The sequence below is a fragment of the Leopardus geoffroyi genome, chromosome B1 (assembly GCF_018350155.1).
Source record: "Leopardus geoffroyi isolate Oge1 chromosome B1, O.geoffroyi_Oge1_pat1.0, whole genome shotgun sequence".
NCBI classification, from domain to species: Eukaryota; Metazoa; Chordata; class Mammalia; order Carnivora; family Felidae; genus Leopardus; species Leopardus geoffroyi.
The window spans coordinates 204,357,962-204,377,741 of NC_059327.1; the positions used below are offsets into that span (position 1 = coordinate 204,357,962).

General features: G+C 61.1%; 1 protein-coding gene across 3 annotated transcripts in view; it reads left to right on the forward strand.

Moving 5' to 3' along the window:
* The window catches only part of ZFYVE28 (zinc finger FYVE-type containing 28), a 115,563-nt gene extending 100,214 nt beyond the window's left edge, over positions 1-15,349 (forward strand). For all 3 annotated transcript variants that reach the window (XM_045474790.1, XM_045474789.1, XM_045474791.1), the window contains exons 9-13: positions 7,855-7,988; positions 9,833-9,949; positions 11,150-11,254; positions 13,430-13,533; positions 14,066-15,349. In XM_045474790.1, the coding sequence (XP_045330746.1) occupies positions 7,855-7,988; positions 9,833-9,949; positions 11,150-11,254; positions 13,430-13,533; positions 14,066-14,197 (592 nt within the window). In that variant the 3' untranslated portion in view covers positions 14,198-15,349. The remainder of the gene's footprint in view (positions 1-7,854; positions 7,989-9,832; positions 9,950-11,149; positions 11,255-13,429; positions 13,534-14,065) is intronic.
* Positions 15,350-19,780: the final 4,431 nt, after the last annotated feature.

Genomic DNA, 19,780 nt, shown 5'->3' on the forward strand with positions numbered 1-19,780 from the left:
GGGAGGTAGAGACCCTGCCCAGTGACCAGGGCTGGAGTGGGAGAGAGGTAGGCCCTTCTCAGATGCGGAGATCCATTGGCAGCTCTCCAGGGCAGTGGGCCCTGAGGCCAGCGTCTGGCAGAAAATGCCCCTCACAGGGACATACCGAGCCCTGGGGAAGTGTGGACCTGGGGAGCAGCCGCAGCAGAAAGGTGGTGGGAAGATGGGGAGACAGGGAGGCCAAGAAGGTCCTGTCTCCACAGAGTTCACAGCAGCAGAACCACATCAGAACTCTGCAGGCAGCAGGGGCCAGGCAGAGCTGCCCGAGGTCGGGGGGTGTCCCAGGGTGCTGTGGGCCCCAGGTGTGGGGAGGCTGGGGGTCTCTGTGGACTCATAGACTCTTCTCATGCCATGCCGCCTCCTCCAGGAAGCCCTCCCTGCTGTATGGTGACTATCCATAACTGACACGGGTATCAGTGGGATTCTGATTTCTTGCTTCTGCCTCCCAGATGGGAGCCAAGGGCAGGACCCGCCATGCCTGACCGGCCTGGGCAGGGCAGGGGTCCATGGACTCACTGAAGTAGGAGAGGGAGAGAGACGTAAAGATGCTTGCTCATCTCTTGGGACATCAGTGGTAATGCTCCTTAATCAGAGGAAACGGAGACATCAGCTAATTTTCAGTATATTGTTTACATTTGCTGTTTGGACCAAACTGCCAGTTTTTACACTCCCTCTGCGATCGGCCCCAGGGTCCCGTGGGGGTCCTGTGACTCTGGAGTGGGGACAGGCCGCTGCTTCTCCGACAGCCATGGGAGCCAGCGAGGGTAGACCGCACGGGCGGGAGGGCAGAGGGGTGGGCGGCGCCCGGAGCGCCCGCGGGACCCCCACGGCACACGGGTCTGTGTACTGTGGTGTTTGTTCAAACATCACCGGAAATCACTGCCTTGTGTCTGGGCTTCTACCGGGAGGCCCTGCGGCTTACGGAGCCTTCATCAGAGGCGGGAGTGGCCCCCTCTCAAAGCATCATCTCTGTCCCTGCTAACTATCGCCGTTTACGGAAGAGAACAGTAAGGTTCGGGGACGGAGCGATTCGCCCACAGTCACGAGGCTGGACACAGGTGCCCAGGGAGCCTTCCACGTCCTGTGAGGGATGGCGGTGTGAACCCACACTCGCGTGCGGCACGCAGAGACCACCGTTGTTTTTGTAGTCACAGGAGCCCGCGCGCGTGGACTCTGGTGTCACCCCGTCTCCAGCCCCATCCACTCCCACCGGTGGTGACAGCCCCCCCCCCCCCCTCTCTTAGGGGCTGCCCTGGCCTTGGAGGGCTCGTCTCTGAGTCCCGGCCCCATCCCCGGCCAGTGAGGCCCAGGCGCCTTCTGGTGGTGTAGAGTTGGGGTGCAGGCCCGGGGCAGCCTCTCACCTCCTCAGAAGTGACGGTGCTCAGGAGGCCACAGCGGGCGGTGGGGAGGGTGCAGCTGGGGGCGTGAGTTCCATCCTGGTGCCAGGATGTGGGGAGTGAGCTGGTTCCCACCTGGTGAACCGTAGCGGCTCCTGAATGATGGTCTCTCTTCAACATGTACACACCCAGGATCTCGCTTTTAAAATCTTTCCATTAAAATTAAAACATGACAGGATTCACGCACAGGTCACAGGCAAATGAGTTATGTCTTTTATTTTTTTTTTTAATTTTTTTTTTAACGTTTATTTATTTTTGAGACAGAGAGAGACAAAGCATGAAGGGCGAGGGTCAGAGAGAGGGAGAAAGAGAATCCGAAGCAGGCTCCAGGCTCTGAGCGGTCAGCACAGAGCCTGACGCAGGGCTCAAACTCACGGACCGCGAGATCATGACCTGGGCCGAAGTCGGCTGCTTAACCGACTGAGCCACCCAGGCGCCCCGAGTTACGTCTTTTAAGTAATACAAGCCTGTAACATGACATCTTCTGGAAAGGAGTTTGTTTGAAAACTTCTGCGGAGTCAGGTGAGGTTGCTGCCAGTCGGAGTGGACCCTTGGTCCCGTCGCTCTCCTGTCCCTCTGTCCCTGCCCAGTACTTGGGAGAGTGGCCAGCCTCTGGCACCCCTGTGCAGCCACTGTCCTGGGTGTGCCACCGTTCTGAGTGTGCATGCTCACACTGTGCACACACATCCCACGTACGCGCGCACACACACACACACACACTGATGTTCTCACACACGCACGCTGTCACGCGCATTCACACGTACGTAGACACACGTGCACTCAGACCCACCCAGGACATCCCGGTGGGTGGGGAAGGTGTGTGTCAGCTCCACCACCCTAGTATGGTTGGGGACCCCCCCCCGTCTCCCTGCTGGTGGGGCTGTGGGCGGCCCCGGGATGCTGAGGGGGAGCAAGACTCTGCCCTGGGCCTGGGCACTTGCGTCAGAAGGGTCACCCGCAAGCTCAAGGTGCCAGGCAGCCCCGCGCCCCTCTGCCTTCCGCATCTCTTCCAGCCCTGCCTCACCGCCGCCCTGGACAGCAGGTGCTAGGCAGGACCCTCACGGAGCCCCTTCTCCCTCCACTCCTCGGCGCCCCCCCCCCCGCCCGCTGCAAATCTGTGGAACGAACGTAGCAAACACACGCCTCCCGGCAAAGCAATTTCCCTAGAGGTTTAAACACTGATTACGAGCTTAGCGTCCCTTAAACGATTCCAGCCATAATTATATGTGTAATGTGACCGCCTCTTTTGAAGGCTTGGCGAGCGCGAGCAGGCCTTATCGGTAGGAGCCGGCTGTGTCCTCCCTGCCACAACGGCCCCACCTCTCGCGGCCACATGTGCTCGTGATCGGGCTTGTCCTCGCTGGGCCCATTGGTGGCTATCCTAGTGCCCATTCTGTGCCTAAGGGAGCAGTTTCTGGGCCCAGCAGGTGAGCGATGGAGGTGGGATCGCGTTTCCGGCTGTGTCCGGACCGGCTTCCCGGGGCAGCAGGGGCGTACTGCCACACATCGGGGGCTTCGGACGACAGAGACCTCCCTTGTCACAGTCCTGGAGGCCAGAGTCCAAAATCCAGGGCCACCCTCCCTCGGGAGGCCCCCCCGCCTCCCCCCAGGGAGGGTCCTTCCTGCCTGTCCTGGCTCCCGGGGCTCCAGCTGCTCCTGGGCTTATGGCCGCGTCCTCTGTCCCCCTCTGCCCACACTCAGCCTCCTGTCTGGGTGTCTCCCCTCCTCCTCTTAGAAAGACCCTTGTCATCAGATTCAGAGCCTGCCCGGACAGTCCAGGATGAGCTCCTCTCGAGATCCTATGCTTCCTTACATCCCCAAAGATCCTTTTTCCAAATAAGGCCCCAGTCACAGGTTCTGGAGGGTTGACGTGAACACATCTTTGGGGGGGCTCCCCCATTCTTCCCAGAGGAGTTGTGACACCAGAAGGGTGAGGAGGCCCTGCTGGCTGCTCTTTCTCCTGAGCCCCATGTGGCATTACAACCGTGGAGAAAGCGTTTATTCCCAGGGAACCCTCTTCCGGCTCTCCTCCATATCTAATGGATTCATATTCTTTGTTCAGCAGATACAGATTGGGAGGCTAGTGTGGGGTGGGGGGCTGTCTTTGATGCTGGGGTACAGCAGTGAACGGAGGTTGCTGCCGAGCCAACCTTGCCTTCTCCCAGAGTAAGACACACAGTCGGCACACACGTGCTATGTCAGGATGCTGAGTGTCCCTGTGAGCAGAAAGCAGGGTGGGGTCAGGAAGAGAGCTGGGGTGGGGGTGGGGGTGGGGGGGTCCTGTATGTGGTCAAGGAAGGCCCTTGCAATAGAGCATACCAAATAGAGGCGTCAGGGGGTATCCAGAAAAGGAGCATTCTGGGCCCACTGTTATCTGTGCAAAGGCCCTGTGGCCATGGCATGTTTGGCTTGTCTGTGACAACAAGGACCAAGTCTGAGAAGCTTGAGTGAGTGGAGGGTGTGGGAGGGGAGGGTGACAGAGAGGGGTCCAGACTAGGCCAGGTACCATAAGCCTCGCCCGGTAAGGCTTTTTGCTTTTACTTGGACTAATTGAGAGGCAAGGGTAGAAGGTTTCAGCAGAGGAAAGACATGTTCTGACTTGTTTGAAAAGATTCATTGTCCTGGGCCTCCTGTAATCTTGGTAGGAGCTGCAGCTCCTTGGGGTGGCCCCTGGCATGGTCAGGGGAGTTCCTGCCCGGCAAGTCCTGGCAGGTGCTAGGCTCCTCTGAGGCCTAAGGTGATTCCCCTCAGTGAGTCCGCCGGGGGCTCCCCTGGGGTCATGCCGAGCGAGGCAGGGCTCTGCAGGAGCCCTGGGTCCAGGCCTCTGAACACAGTCCCCCCAGGCCGACCAGGGCCCCACCAGCCCTTGTCAGCCTCCTGCCTGGGCAGTGAAGCGGAAGGGGCAGACCCTGGCAGACGGGGTGTGTGCGGAGACGGGGTGTGTCCTATAGATTCGAGTGGCCCGCTGCTTCCAGCCTGTGTGGTGTCCACCAAGGGTCCAGTGCCTGCCACTGGCCAGCAGTCTAGCAACTGCCCTTGCAGGATCAGCATCCACAGGCCCTGGGCAGTGCCCAGACAGTGGCCATCCCTGTGGCCCCTGGGGACCAGGCAGACTGACTAGACCCAGGCTCAGGTCCCAGGTCAAATTCTTCCTGCAGCAGTCTGGTCTTTTGTTCCCTGAGCCCCTCGAAGCCGATTTTCTGCCTAGGATCAGTGTCTTTGTGGAGTCCTTGTCCCTCTCCCTCTCTCTCCACGGGCCCCCCTACCCTGCTCAACCAGAGCCTCAGGGAGCCTTCATGGCCTCAACTCTCTGTGGGGTCAGGGCCCTTCCCCTGGTTTCTGCGTGCTGGCCGCCCCACATCGTCCAGGCCCTCTGGAGCATGGATCTGTGGGGCTGGGGCTGCAGGGCTGACCCCCAGGGGGCGCCCCGAGCCGCTTCTGTCTCGGCTTGGGACGAGCTCCCGCCACAGGCAGGGCTGTGGTGCCACCTGCTGCCGACGGGCGCTTCCTCTCTCCTGGAAGTCACGTTCATTCTGATCACAAAGGTAATACTTGCTTGAGAAGACACTTTGGAAAAGCAGTTTATCCATGGCCCCACCACTCAAATATACGTGATATTAACGCTTTGCTTTTATTGCGTTTCCCCGTCTCTCATTATGCACATATGATGTCCCTAATTTTTAAATTTTTTTTTAACGTTTATTTATTTTTGAGACAGAGAGAGAGCATGAAGGGGGGAGGGTCAGAGAGAGAGGGAGACACAGAATCAGAAGCAGGCTCCAGGCTCTGAGCGGTCAGCACAGAGCCCGATGCGGGGCCTGAACTCACGGACCGCGAGATCATGACCTGAGCCGAAGTCAGACGCCCAAACGACTGAGCCACCCAGGCGCCCCTAGACTGGTAACTTTTTTTTTTTTTATTTTTTTTTTTTAACGTTTATTTATTTTTGAGACAGAGAGAGGCAGAGCATGAACAGGGGAGGAGCAGAGAGAGAGGGAGACACAGAATCTGAAACAGGCTCCAGGCTCTGAGCGGTCAGCACAGAGCCCGACGCGGGGCTCGAACTCACGGACCGCGAGATCATGACCTGAGCCAAAGTCAGACGCTTAACTGACTGAGCCACCCAGGCGCCCCGATGTCCCTAATTTTTAAAATGCTGCCTTTTCATTTAATATTTTAACATTTCTAGCATCTGTCCCTTCTACAAAATGGAAATTGTATGGATGTGACCTGATGATTTGTTGAGCCAGACCACTGATGACAGACATTTAACTTAGGAACTATTTTCCGAATGTGAGTTCACTAGATGATTGCAAGAAAACGTTCCTTTATTTTATATTCACAGTTTGGCAGACATTTTCACCACCCCGTAAAGAAACCCTGTACCTGTTATCAATCGGTCATTCCCCATCTCTTGCCCCTGGCCCCACAGCCCTCCTCTGCCTCCTGCGTCTGTAGGCTTGCCTCTTCGAGATGGTTCGCGTAAATGGAATCACACCCTGTGGGGCCTTCTGTGACTGGCTTGTCTCAGTCAACCCGGTGTCTTCCACGTTTGTCCCTGTAGTGTGTGCAGAACTTCCTTTTACGGTCGAATAACGTCCCACCGTGGGGACCACACCGTTTATCCACTATCTGTTGGTGGGGTTGGAGAGCAAGCTTCTGTGAACACGGGTGTGTGGTATTTATTTGAGCCCCTGCTCCCAAATCTTTTGGGCAAAGCTGTCACCTGATACTGGGGACGCTGAGTGGTAGCTGACGTTGTGAACAGTGAAGTCCCCTCCCCCTTTCCTCACTCAGCTCCCAGGGCGGGGACAGCAGGTGGAGGGCAGCCAGGCCCCCCACGCTCAGGCTGAAAGTCCGGGGCCTGTGCGGGAAACTCCGCGGCTCAGGAGGAGAGGGTGTCGACCTGCCCGAGGGTGCCAGCTTGGCACAGGTGCACCCAGCCTCACACTGCCAGCCTGCCCTCACCTCTCCGTGGCCCGGGGAAGCATTAAATACTCATAGTGGATATTCATTATTGTAGAGTGTGCCAATAACGTGTGCACTCTCACACTGCCCTTGGGCGCCCGTGCAGCCCAGCCTCCCTCTGTACCGGACAGGGGCTGGGGGGGGGGGGCGGACAATGGCCCCAAACCTCAGGCGTGTCACATCTTTGTACTTCTTAATGGTCTTTCCTCCCTGGACGTACCCCCACATAAGACCTAGGGCGGTCCTGCGTGTTTCCGCGCCGTGTGAGGGACCCACACAGTGTGTGAGGGTCTGTGACCCGCCCCCCTCTGCCTCTGTCGACTCTGCCCCATCGCTGAGCAACCAGTGCCACAGTGAAGATCCTGCCACGTCTGCGGGCCACAAGGGCAGAGTTCCACGTGCGTGTCAGTGGCAGCCCCCGGGGTGTGAGCTTGGGCAGCTGGTGCCAAGTTCTGTCTCTGCAGCTGTGGCACCAGCAGTGCGACGCTGCCTCTGTTCCACCTACACCACGTGGCCTTCAGTGCCTCCCTCTGAAACGGGACGGACAACCAAGGACCAGGCCTCTGGCATGGGAAGCAGAGCCACTACCTCCCGGAAAGAAGAAGGAGGTAGTGCGGGCAGCCGTTGGCCACGTTTAAAAGGCTTGCGTCTATGGAGCCGCAGGGAGAGCATCAATTAAAACGTCAAGGGGAAAGCTGAAAGGGAAACTGGAGAAACTGCCAGATTGTAGGACAGAAGGATAGAGAAGAAAGGAGAGGAGTCATGTAAGAATTGGAGGCACCTGAAGTGGGCAGACGCCCCCCCCCCCCCCCCGTGGGGAGGAGCAGGGATGTGCACGGTGGGAGCAGAACCCTGTGTTAGTAACAAAGCCCCACACGCAGGGAGTTAAAACAGCAGAAATTCATCCTTCACAGCTGGGAGGCCCTGTCTGTCTGCGTCTCCTCTCATAAGGACACTTGTCACGGGGTTAGGGCCACCCGATAGTCCAAGATGACTTTCTCCTCTCCGGGTCTGTACCTTGATCTCAGCTGCAAAGACCCTTTATCCAAATTAGTCCCGTTTGCGCAGGGTGTAGGTGGGCGAGTTCTAGGAGGAAGTCAGTAGATGATGTCAGTCGGAGGGAGAAGGAGGGGGGGTGCCTGAGCATGTGAGTCCACACCAGGTGGTCTACACCAGCAGAGAGAAAGGAGTTGAGAGTGGCTACAGCAAAGTGAGGGCAGCAGACAGGGCATGGCCAGGCCAGGAGCCCTGCTGTGCCAGCTGGCTTGTTAGGTGGTGCCTGTGACCTTGATGACACTCTGAAGCTACAAGTACCTCCCGGCAGCTCGGCTGTGGTGCAGTGGGAGCCTCCAGGGCAAAAAGAGTTTGGGTGTCGCTCCTGGCTTTCAGGCTCCAGGAGCCCCTGGCGGTGCCCGTGCCCCCCACACCCTGTATCTCCTTCTCTGTGCAGTGGCCCCACGGCCGGTTCAGGTTCCTCAGACAAGGCCGGGCTGGAGACGGTCCCCTTGGCCACAAGAGAGAAGATCCGGTCCAGGTTCCACGGCAGCCACGACCTGATCCACCGCCTGTTTGTCTGCATTTCAGGTGCCGGCTGGGCCCGCGGGGGGCGGGGCCTCAGGGGGTGGGCGGGGCCTAGCTGACGGTGGGCTGCAGCGTGGGGGCCTTGTTGGGAGTGGGTGGGGCCTCAGGGTGGGGAGGGCCTGGCAGAGGGTGGGCTGCAGGTTGGGCGGGACCTCGAGTGTGGGCGGGGCCTGGCTGAGGGTGGGCTGCAAGGTGGGGGCATGGTTGGGGGTAGGTGGGGCCTCAGGATGGAGAGGGCCTGGCTACGGGTGGGCTGTAGGTTGGGCGGGGCCTGGCTGAGGGTGGGTTGCAGGTTGGGCGGGGCCTCGAGTGTGGGCGGGGCAGGGCTGAGGGTGGGCCGCAAGGTCCCTGCTGGGCAGGATGCAGGTTGTGCCCGGCCACGGGAGCATCCCCTCCCTGCCATCTGGGGATCCCCCCACAGTGCCATTTCATCATCCCCAAGCCCAGGAGGGAGGAAGGCTTAATTCCTCACTAGGGCCCCCATCTTTGACTGGGGAACCCATCCGGCTCCCGTGGGGGCCTTGGCCACCCACACAGCGAGGGTCTGTTCAGTTCGTGGTTCCGATTGTGGCGTTCATCCTGCCTAGTTTTGTTTCCCCCGAGTGGGGGAACAGGAGGGAGACGCCTGTTTTGTCTCCCCGGGGAATTCAGAGGGCCGTGAGCCAAAAGGTGTCTTTTTAATGCTGCTCTTTGGTTCGTGTGTTAAAATAACTAACGCATCCATGTGATTCAACAGTATAAAAGTACGCACTGAAGGCCGCCTCCCCGGCCTCCTGCGTGCCCTTCCCACCCCCACCGTCCCGGTTTAGGGGTGCTTGCTGACGGGGCTTCCCCCGCAGCCCACGCTACCCGCTCTTCCCGGCCTGCTTGGCAGGACTGCAGCCTGTGGCCTGGGTGGGGGTGGGGGGGGCGGGATTCCTGCAGAATCCCGGTCACGATGGGGGGTGTCCCATACTGCCCCGGGGCCCCCAGGCACTGCCAAGCCAGGCCAGGTGGGACCAGGAGGACCCCGGTGACCCTGAGCTTGGCTTCACACAGCTGCCACACAGCTTTGTTTCGAGGTTTAGGGATATGGAGTCTGGCAGGCGCTCAGTACCGTCCCGGTGCACAAAGAATCCTCCGGAAGCGCTGACTGCAGTCCCTGGGGCGGGTCACTGGGCTTCCCGTTCTGGCCGGACGCCGGAGGCTTTCCCCTCACGCTGCCATAAGTAGCAGCGGTGGCGGAAGGAGCTAACAGGGCTTCGATTCTCGCTGAGAAATGGCCCTCACTCAGGGAGGGGGACCCCCCACACAGGGAGGGGGAGCCTCACTCAGGGAAGGGGAGCCCCACTCAGGGAGAGGGAGCCCCCTCAGGGAGGAGGAGGGCTCTGCGGTGAGAATGGGGGAAGCAGGGAATGGCAGGGAGTCCGGCAGAGGGCAGGCCCCACCTTGGCTCCCAGCCACACGCCCCGAAGGGGCCCCTGCAGTCAGGGGGACTTGGGGCAGCAGCGTCTGCCAGGGGAAGAGGGCACGACCGGACACACACGTGGCTGTGTCAGTGAAGGCGCTGCTGTGGGCAGTGGGCACGGTTCAGGGCCCTGGGGTCACCTGTCAGTGAGAGGCTAGGACCACTCAGGAGTAGTGGCTGCGACCCCAAGGATAAAATGTGGGAGTGAGAGTGAGCGGGGGCCAGCGGGGGGCTGGCTGTGTAGGCACCCCTCCACCGGCCTCCCCTGGACTCCTGAGCTTTCCCTCCTGCCAACAAAGCCAGCTCCCAGGGGCTGGTGGCCTCTTCTTGTCCCCACCAGCCTGAGGACACAGCCAGCGGCTGGAGCCCCCGGAGCCTGACGGCCCTCCTCCCCTCCCAGGTGTGGCTGACCAGCTGCAGACCAACTATGCCAGCGATCTGAGAAGTATTCTCAAGACCCTTTTTGAGGTCATGGCCACCAAACCAGAAGCAGACGACAAGGAAAAGCTAAAGAAGGGTGAGTCCCGCTTAGGGCGTGTCCCCACCCCAGGGATCAGCATCTCCTCACCCTGAGCGAACGTGGCCCTACAGGGCCACCCAGCTTCTGCACAACCTGCCACATTCCAAACAAGAAGCACCCAGCACTGCCAGGCTCTCCGCTAGGGGACCAAGGGGCACACATCACAGGCCCCAGAAGTGCCCGAGAGGCCACCTGCCTGGGGCAGTGTCCCCACCGCTGGCTTTGCAGGTGGCTTACAACCTCACACGCACCGGCCTGTGCCCGCAGAGCCTCCCACTCTCCCTCTGCGTATGCTCCTGCGAGGTCACCCAACTTCTTGGGGCTAACAGGCTGGGAGGGACAGTGCCCTTCCTCTTAAAGACAAGACCCAGATGTGGCAGAGTCACTTCTAGCAAATTCTGGCTGCCAAAGCAGTCCGAGGCCAGCCCAGAGTCAAGGAGGGGACATAGGCCCCATCTCTCCCTGGGGAAAGTGGCTGTTCATATCCTGTGGCCACCTGGGACCTGCCTCACATACTTACACATGCTCAACACATCACGGGTGTAGACACATGCCCTCACACCCACATGCACACTTGTGCGCGCACACACACACGTTCTCATATTGTCACGTGCCTGGGGTGGGGAGAGAGCCTGACCCTTGGCTTACCCCCTCTCCCCCGTGCTGGGCTGAGATACCTGTTCTGGGCCAGCTGCCCCTCATCACAGGGCATTTGGGCACACAGGGCAGCCCGCCCCAGCCCACCAGAGCCCCTCCTTGCTAGTGGGGAGCAGGAGCAGAGTTAGTTCTGTGTGTCCACCAAGCTCTGACTCCTGGTAGCACCGTGCCAGGCTGCGCTGCCCCCATTTGCCGGGGATTCCTGGGCGGGATTGCCTCCTGAGACATCACGGTTCAGAAAAGGCAGGTGACATGGACCGCTTCTGCAAGCAAGGATGGTGGGCTTAGGGATCACAGCCCAGGGAGACCTTTCTGCACAGACCGTGCAGGGGCTCTGGGGCTGGGGGCCCCCAGGGAGGCCGCATGCCTCTGGGCACTGAAGGTCCCTGCCGGGGTCAGTACCTGGCCTGCTGGGGCTGTGGTGACCCCATGGCCGTGGGACTGCAGCTGGGTTTGGGGGACCCCTGCCAGTGATACAGAGGTGGGGCTACCAGGAACAGGTGTTTCTGTGCCCACCCCACCCCTCCCTTCTCCTTCCAGTCACCCAGAGCCTGCGGAGTGCAGCCTTAGAGGATTGTGCCCTGTGCCAAGAGACCCTGTCATCCTCTGAACTGGCAGCCAAGACCCGAGATGGGGACTTGGAAGGTACGTGTGGAGTCTGGGCCAGCGCCCACAGTGCTGCGTGCTGGGCAGGGAGCAAAGGCCCTGTCTGGACTGTCCCCCTTTCTGCCCTGGATATGGAATCCATGAAGGCACCATTTCTCCAACTGGGGGTCCCTCCCCAGAGGCCCTCTGGGCACGTAGCTGCCCCTGGGGAGGCAACTTCCCACTCTGGCATCCCCTCTTCGGCCCCCCAGGGTGGGCACACGGGCCCCTGGCTGGAGGCGGCTGGGTTCGGCACAGGCACACACCTGTCCCCACCTGCATTCACCTGCCCCACGGGAAGGGCCTCAATGGCAGCTTCTGGCACCCTCTTCACAGGAGGCTGCAGGCTGTACTCTCTGGTTATGTGGGAGCCCCGAGCCCCTGCTACCCTGTTGGCCTGGAGGTCAGGCCTGCTGGTGTCCCAGTCAGGGAGGGAGCATCCAGAGTAGGTTGGGGCCCTGGCATCATGTCTGTGGGGAGGGGCTGGGGACCTGGGAAAGGTGCTGAGATGGACGGTGGCAGATAGGCCCCACCAGGTGTCGGATGTGCGTGGAGCTGAGAAGGAGTTGAAAGTTCACCCCATGATGGGCCAGAGGCCACAGCACTCCTGGTGTGCCTGGCCAGCTGGGCCGGTCCTGCCTGTGTCCATCTCAGGGCCTCCCTGGCGCTCCAGTGCTCTGGGGGTGATGGGGATGCGGGTGTCCAGAGGGTGTCCAGAGGGGGCTGCGGGGATGGGGTGTCCGGAGCAGGCACAATCTCCCGACTCTTTCTGGAAAACCATACACGATGGTACAAGGCACCTGTAGCAGGAACCCCTGCTGAGCCCTCACTCCTCTGCTCAGGAGGAGTGGAAGTGAAAAGCCGTGAGGTCCGGCTTGCCCAGTGCACAGGCGGAAGCCTCAGCCTCCCTGCCGACTGCTGACCCAGCCTCGCCCCTGGAAGTGGCACCTGCTGCCAGGGCCTGGATGCTGGTCAGAGGAGCGGTTCCAGGAAGCCCCCCGGACCCTCGCGGTCCTCACAGGAGAGGGTTTGGCCTTTTCTGTCTGAGCTGGTGTCTGTGGCCTAGCATGGCCCTCAGGGGCTAACATTGCCACCTGGGATTTCCCTGGGGTCAGCCTGGGTTTTTTACACAGGGGAGGGGTGGCAAGCGGGAGAAATGACCTCCCTGCATTGAGGGGAGCTCACGGGGCCCAGAGAGGAAGGCGGGAGAGGTGGGTGGGAGGCAGTTTTGGGTCTGTGCAGGCAGGAGGAGGGGCAGACCCTCCAGGCCCGGAGGGAGGCCAGGAGACCCCAGGCCCTTCTTGGACAGCAGCCTTGCTGAGTTCCGTTTGGAGGTGCTGAGGTTGGGGCCAGGGGTGCAGGCCAGTGCCCACCTGAGCAGTGGGGGTCATGTGAGTCTGGACAGACCACCTCTGAGCACACTGTGGTCTGAGGGATGGATCCCAGATGTTCTCCCCCACCCCTCCTGGCTATTGGCCCTGGCCTTGGGGCCTGAACGGGAGGAAAGTGCCTGTCTTGCCGTGTGGGAGCTCTCTCCTCCCCCGCACTGATGAGTCTCCGAATCCCAGAGCAAACCTCCATAGAGGCTTCTAAGCACCTCTAGAAGTGAGACAGGATGGGTCCCACACCCACCTGGAAGGGGGGCCCAGGCCCCAGCCTGGCCTGCACCTGTATCAGGGAGGGGCCGGCCGGACATCTGCCTGGGTTTCCAGGACCACGAGGACTGCTCTGGAGCCAGGGGTGGGCAAGGCTGGGGTCCCCAGGGGCCCCCACAGAGTGTGCCGAGCTGGTGGCTGATTTCTTCACTTCTCAGCTGCCACCTCTGCCCGAGGGCCCTGCCAGGCTGGGTGCCGACAGAGAGAGGCTCAGGAGAGGGTCATCCGGGTGAACACTCCCTGCCCACGTCCCGAATCCAGGTGGCCTGGCGGACAGGCACTGACAACAGCTGCAAAGGTCCTGTCCATGTGATGCCGGCAGTTTCCCGAGACCGTAACCAGCACCTGGAGTCCAGGGGAGGGTGGGAGGGGAGGAGAGCTGGAGCTGCTGGGGCCCATCCAGCGGAAGGCACCGGTACACCCACCTGCCGGGGTCGGCCTCCCACCCCAGCCCGCCGGCTGCCACTGTCACCGCTTCGCGGCCCCCTCTGGCTGACGCGTACCCCCCTTCTCGTCCCAGATCCACCAGAGTGGGTCCCCGATGAGGCTTGCGGCTTCTGCACGGCATGCAAAGCACCCTTCACTGTTATCCGCCGGAAGCACCACTGCCGAAGCTGCGGGAAGGTAAGAGGGGCACGGTGGCCAGAGGTTGTGCCCGCAGACCCAGAGACTGTGGCCAGGGGCATCCCTGGAGCCCGTCCGCAGGATCTGGGAGTCAGGACCGACACCCCAGGGCACTGGTAAGGCCTTTGGGGTCCCTGTCCCTGAGCCCCGGGCCCTCTTTGACTTGGCACTGTGTGTGGACTCCAGGCACTCTGCCCACTGGGTCCCGATGGTGTGGTGCCCAGCCCCCAGCCGCTTCAGAGCTGGGGACGTGGAGGGAAGGAGGGTCTGAACAGGAGGCCTGCAGCAGCCTTGGAGTAGGGCTGGGACCCTCCTCGTGAGCCTGGCCTCCCAAGGCCATGACCCACCCCAGGCTTTTCCGAAGGTCCCCTCCCTCACAGAGCCCCGCCCGTGGTGCCCTGCACGCTGGACGAGGGGGGATGTGGGAACCGCCGAGGTCGGGAGGGGTGAGGCATGGCGTGGGGGGAAGGGTGGCGGTGGCTTGTTTGGCACCCTGGCTCACTGGGTCCCCTGCCTGCCCCTCAAATTCCAGATCTTCTGCTCCCGCTGCTCCTCGCACTCGGCCCCGCTGCCCCGCTACGGGCAGGTGAAGCCCGTGCGCGTGTGCACGCACTGCTACATGTTCCACGTCACACCCTTCTACAGCGACAAGGCGGGCATCTGACAGGGTGCCGGCACTCCCCAAACCTGCCAGGGCCCCAGAGGACTCCCGGGGGCGGTGCTGCTGGCTGCAGGAGGGTCTCCACTGCATTTCATTGAGCGGCCGCCGCCACTGCAGGAGGCTGCGGGCCGCCCGGGCTTCCAGAACGTCCAGCTCCTCCGTCCCTCCTACCCTGGACTCCCCACCTGTGGGGACCCCCGGCCAGCTGCAGGGGCCAACGGGAGGCCAGCTTCAGGCAGTGGGGATACCCAGGGCTGCCAGGTGGCTGCCTGGGCAGGGGTGGGCTTTCCTCCCACCTGCCCCCTGCCCCTGCCCCTGCCCTCCGCCCCCCGGCCCCTGTCCCCTGCCCTCGGCCCCCGGCCCCTGGCCTGCTGAGCTGCTCAGCCATACTGGAAGGCCTACTCAGAGCCGGCTCTTGACCAGCCACGTGGGACTGCACCCGGGCTGATGGTGGACAGGTCCAGGAGAAGGGCAGGCCTCGGCGTCCCCACAGGGCTTTCCCATGCGCTGCCCATTCTCTGTCCCTGCCCCGAGCCCACAGCTGCCATCTCATTCTCCAGCGCTGCCCCTCCCTTGGCCAAACAGCAGGCATCTTGTTTATTCTCGGAGGGGGAGATTCAGACACACGGCCAGGTCCTCTGGGCCGCAGGCGTGCCCCTGCCGGTGTGTGCCCGGCTGCCGACGAGACGGGGGGCCAGGCAGCTGCCTGCACAGCACTGAGACCCAGTTCCCCCAGGTTCTTAGGCCAGGGCCCCCGGGGTGCGAGGACCACCAGATGTCACCCACCTGCTGCCACTACCCCCTTCCCTCTGACCCCCTCCCCCCAGGGACCCTGGCCCACCTCCTCAGACCCCAGAGAGGCCCGGCACCCAGGCGGAGGCCGCCAGGGGGCCCCAGCACGGACACCTCAGGCTTAAATCTCAGGCTTCACATTGCAGTGAGGATTGCAGCTTTATTTTTAGAGAGACGCTAACTACTGCTTCTTTTATAAGAAAATCCAACTACTGCTGAACAGTGGGTACACATGCACAGAAATGGCTTCTGGGGGGGGGAGTATATAATGGAGGGAATATTATGTATTGAGATTATTTTTATTTTCTAAATGCTGTAATTCGAAGCCATTTCCATAAATCTATTTAAGGATTGCAGACACTTGTTTCTGGTGTGAACGTGGACTTCTTTTTCTGCGTCTGGGAAGCGGTGTTCTTGCATTCTTCCCTAGAAAGCTCCAGGCTTCTGCGCTCTTAGGGAAATTGAAGGGTTCCCATGAGCCCGTAGGAGAGGGGGAGCCAGCCTGCCCCCCCGAAAGCCCCATCCCATGCCCTACGAGGGTTCCAGGGTCTCCACTGCCTGCCCACTTGCCCAGCCCCTTTTCTCATGGTCTTCAGCTCAGAATCCTGGCCTGTGTGTGTGTTGGCGGGTGGGTACTCTTGGACACTCCCCCTTGGAGCCCTCCCCACCTGGTCCTGGTCAGGACCACCCACCCACCCGGGGGCTGCCTTCTGGAGCGCCCTGGAGAGAATGCAGGTGAGTAGGCTGCACCCTGGGGTTGCCATGGCAATGGGGCCTTCCTCTGCTCTTGGAGGCTGATCACATGGGTGTCTAGTCCCTTGGAGGTGGACACTGGGACCCCAGAGAATGGAGGGATGGTTGTGAGAAACCACCCAATTGGTGGCCACCAGGCCCACTTTCTTCCTGAGAGGTGAAAGAGTTTAGAATTGGGGGACTCCCTAGGGGCACTCCTGAGTCCTTCAGGAGTAGAAGAGAAGGGATTTTCAGGGGGACCTGGTGTCTCTGGCTGCCCAAGTCTGGGCCTCATCCTCCTGCCCTGGACAGAGCCCCTCCCACCCCTGTGGGTGGCTGCAGCTCCAATGGCTGGACAGTGGAGACTTCTGGAAGGTCAGCTGCCCGGGGAAGGAAGACAGCCCCTGCTGTCAGACCAGAAGGTCAGCCCCTCACAGGAGAAGCTGCTTTGAGGAGACACTGCAGGGTCCCCCTTCCTCTCCTCAACAGGCCCACAGTTGGCACCTTCCAGACTAAAACATGGTGGCCCTCCTTATCCACCAGGTCAGGCTGGGAGGCATGGAGACCCAGGAAAGAGGGTCTGCCCACCCTTGGCACAGACAGAGCTGCGCTCCTGAGGGAGAGGCCTGGGTCCCAGGGAGACAGGGAGAGCTCTGGGTGTGGCCTGGAGCCAGGAAGCCCGCCAAGCCAGATTTGGCCTGCCCTTGTGCATCCCTACCCTGAGCTGCCCTGGAGGAAGGTTCTGGGGCCATGGGAGCCTCCAGTAAGAGTGACTACTTGTACCGTTTGTTCGGGAATGAGAGTCCTGAGTCATGAGACTTTTCTGTGCTAAACCGGGGACGTGGGGTCACCCTACCCTTCGACAGAGCTATCCACACCCCAAGGGCAGAGCCAAGACCTGGGGATGGGAAGTGGATTAGTCCAACACCAAGTTTCCCACTCAGGAAGGTTCTAGAAGGAATAGTCTGCTGCCCACCCACAGTAGGGGCTCAAGACTAGGAGACCTTGGGGACAGGGACAGGTAGAGAGAGAGACACGAGCTCCAGATTTGGAGGCAGCCCTTGCAAGCGGGCTTGGGCCTGGAGCAGGCTAGCCTTCCTGAGCCCCCCAGTTCCCCTGTGCCACCATCATTATGTCCTTCCTGTTACCGTTTTCTGAGCACTGTCCCCTCTACTCCCCTTGACGATCCCCCAAGGGGGCAGGATCCCGGTGTCATAGAAGGAGAAACTGAGGCTTACAGAAGTTGGCAGACGCTGTTAGCTTTTAGGAGGGTCACACGAGGGGCGGAAGCAGAGGGTGCCGTGACAGTCCCAGCTGGCTCTGCCCGGAGAGCCCCTTCTGAGGCAGGTGTGGAGACAGGGGCTCCACCGGCATCTGAACGCCCACGGCACAGCCCTGTCTGGCATCAGGGAAGGCTGGGGAGCTGCAGGAGCCTGTGCACCTGGGTCTGGCTTGCCCATCTCCCCTCTCTCTGGCTATGCGCAGGCCCCGGGGAGAAGGCCTTCCGTGTGCCCCAACGCCTCCACCCCATGCTTCTGGTAACAGGTGGGGGTCCTAGGTCTGGCTGGGCCCCACAGGTACTCAGGACCTGCAGCCTGCAGGCCACCGAGGCAGAGGATGGAGGGCCTGGGGTGGAGCACCCAAAGCTCTCTGTACTCACTCTGGGAGGTGGCATGGGGGTGGGGACGAGGGATGCACCCCACCTGGTCCTGCCCCTCCCACAGTGGGCTCAGCTCATCCAGTGCTCCCACCGCCCACCCCTACACCCACCCCTGGCCTCTGGAGGTGCCCTGCTGCTTGCCCCCACTTGTGGCTCATCCGTCCCCACAACGTGCCCAGGGACAGCCAGCCTGCCCTCAGGCCTGGCCCTCCTCCCCTGGACATGCGGGCGGGCAGCCCCCCACACCAGCTGTGTGGCCTTGGTGTTCCGGCTGCTGGGGAAGGTGATGAACAATATAATCCCAGGAGGCCAAATGGGAGGAGTAGGGTTGGAGGTGTGCTCCCCTTCTGGGGCCCAGGACTGCACCCCCTCCAGGGTCCCTGCTGCAGACCCTGATGGCCACCAGAGGGCGACCCATCCCACCACCTGCTCTCCCAGTGAGGTTGGGCTGCCAGGGCAGGGGGGCGACCGCATTGCTGCCTGCAGGGGTGAGGAGGGGCCAGGGAGGGTTCCAGCTCAGCAGGGACTGCAAGCAAGGCAAACCACATCCCAGTTAGGTCTGGGATGGGGAAACAGGCGTCCTACTTAGAGCTGGACATCTCAAACCACCGGGGTTGGGGCTGGGGGCTGATAGCACCATGGAGGGGGGCGGCTTCTCAGCCATTCCTGGCTCTTCCTGTTCCCTGGACTCTGCAGTGGGAACTGGGGGAAGGTGGGCAGGACCCAAGGTGCCTGCCCCATGCCACCCCCATGACCCAGTGTCCTGGAGGCACTAATCTCCTCAGAGGCCGAGCCAAAGCCACCTCCTCCAGGCAACCTTCCTAGCCTGCAGCATCCTCCTTCCCCCCCCCCCCCACACCCCACATTCTCAGGGCAGAGTCTGGGGTCTCCTTGCAGGAGTCAACAAAACTCTAGAACCTCTCCTGCCTCTGAGACTTGGGAGAGGGGCAGATTCCAGCACTGAGCAGTCACTCAAAGTTAATGTCACACCCAAGACTTAAACACACAAGCAAGGCTTTGCGTTCTGCTGTGCGCTCAGGGTAGCTCAGGGCTGGATCCTGCACCTGACCTGGGCAAAGATGGGCACACAGACATTCTGGACCTTTCCTGCCCTTGGGGCCTGCAGATCTGGAGCAGAGGGCATGTGAGCTGGTTGGCCCCTAGGCCTGGGTTGTGATACCTCTGCCCATGCCAGGTCCTAGCCCTCCCGCCCCTAGTTCATGGGCCACTTCTCCCCTCACTCCCCCACCCTATGTGTACTGAGGTGCCACCCATCACAGGCAGTGTGGAGCCACTGGGAAGTGCCTGGTCCTGGGTGTTGCTAGGAGAGGGGTCCCTGAAACAGCTCAGCTGCAAGGTGGGGCCACCCCTCTCCTCTCAGACTGGGACGCCGTATGCACATGGTTCCCACAGTCACACCTGGCCCTTTGCCCAGCCGGCTGCGGAACAGAGCAGCCCTCGGGCCCCACGGCAGTTAGTCGGGTGGGCATCCAGCAGGTATACTCACCCTGGGCAAGGTGCCGGCTTTAGGACTAGGGCCAGCAACCTACTCTTCACATAGCGGGGATGAAGGGACTCTGCAAAATACCAGCCACCAGGTGGTAAGCCTGGAGTTCTACCTCCTAGGCCCCCCAACTCTGAATGCATCTGCCCCTCCCCAGAGTTGGGCACTCTCCTTTATCCTGCCCAGCTCTTAGGGGCTGTGCCCTGGTTCTGGGGTAATTGTGGGGCATGAGCAGGAAAGGCTGGGGTTAACATCAAGACAGCCCATGCAGGGCTGTCTAATGGCAGGTTCCAAGCGCCCGGCTGGGTCCTGCTGAGATCTGCTGGGGTCTTGTAGGGAGGACAACACACCCCTAACCCCATTTCTCAGATCACACAGCTGGGCTCCTACCCCCAGCAAATAGCGTTAGGTGAGGACGTGGCTTGGTCTTCCTGCTCCTGTGTCACCAGGCATGGGTCACATTTGTGGGAGCACCAATATCAATGCTACTGGGATTTCCAGGAGACACTAGGCAGTCCCTAAACCTCGGGATTCCCAGTTCCCTTAACCATAAATCGGGGATTCAGAAATGCACAAGGAAATGGTGTATAAAACATCCAATAGATCCTAGGATGGAAAGTACTGACATTTTTATAGTTTTTGTTCTGTTTCGTTGGCAGTAGCAATGCCCCCTTTAGAGGTTTGGGCAGGGTCAGGGCAGGGGTCCAGCCACCTTATCCCCACACTCTCCAGCCTGCTGGGCCCCTCCTCAGGAGTTGCCAGGCCACGAGTCTCAACAACCAGTGAGAAGGAAGACCAAAGGGAACTGAGGCCAGTCTGGGGATGCCTCCAGGCTGCCAGTCCCTGCTCCTACGGAATCAGTTTAGGGTCAGGGGCCACTAGGGCCACCCAAGTGCAA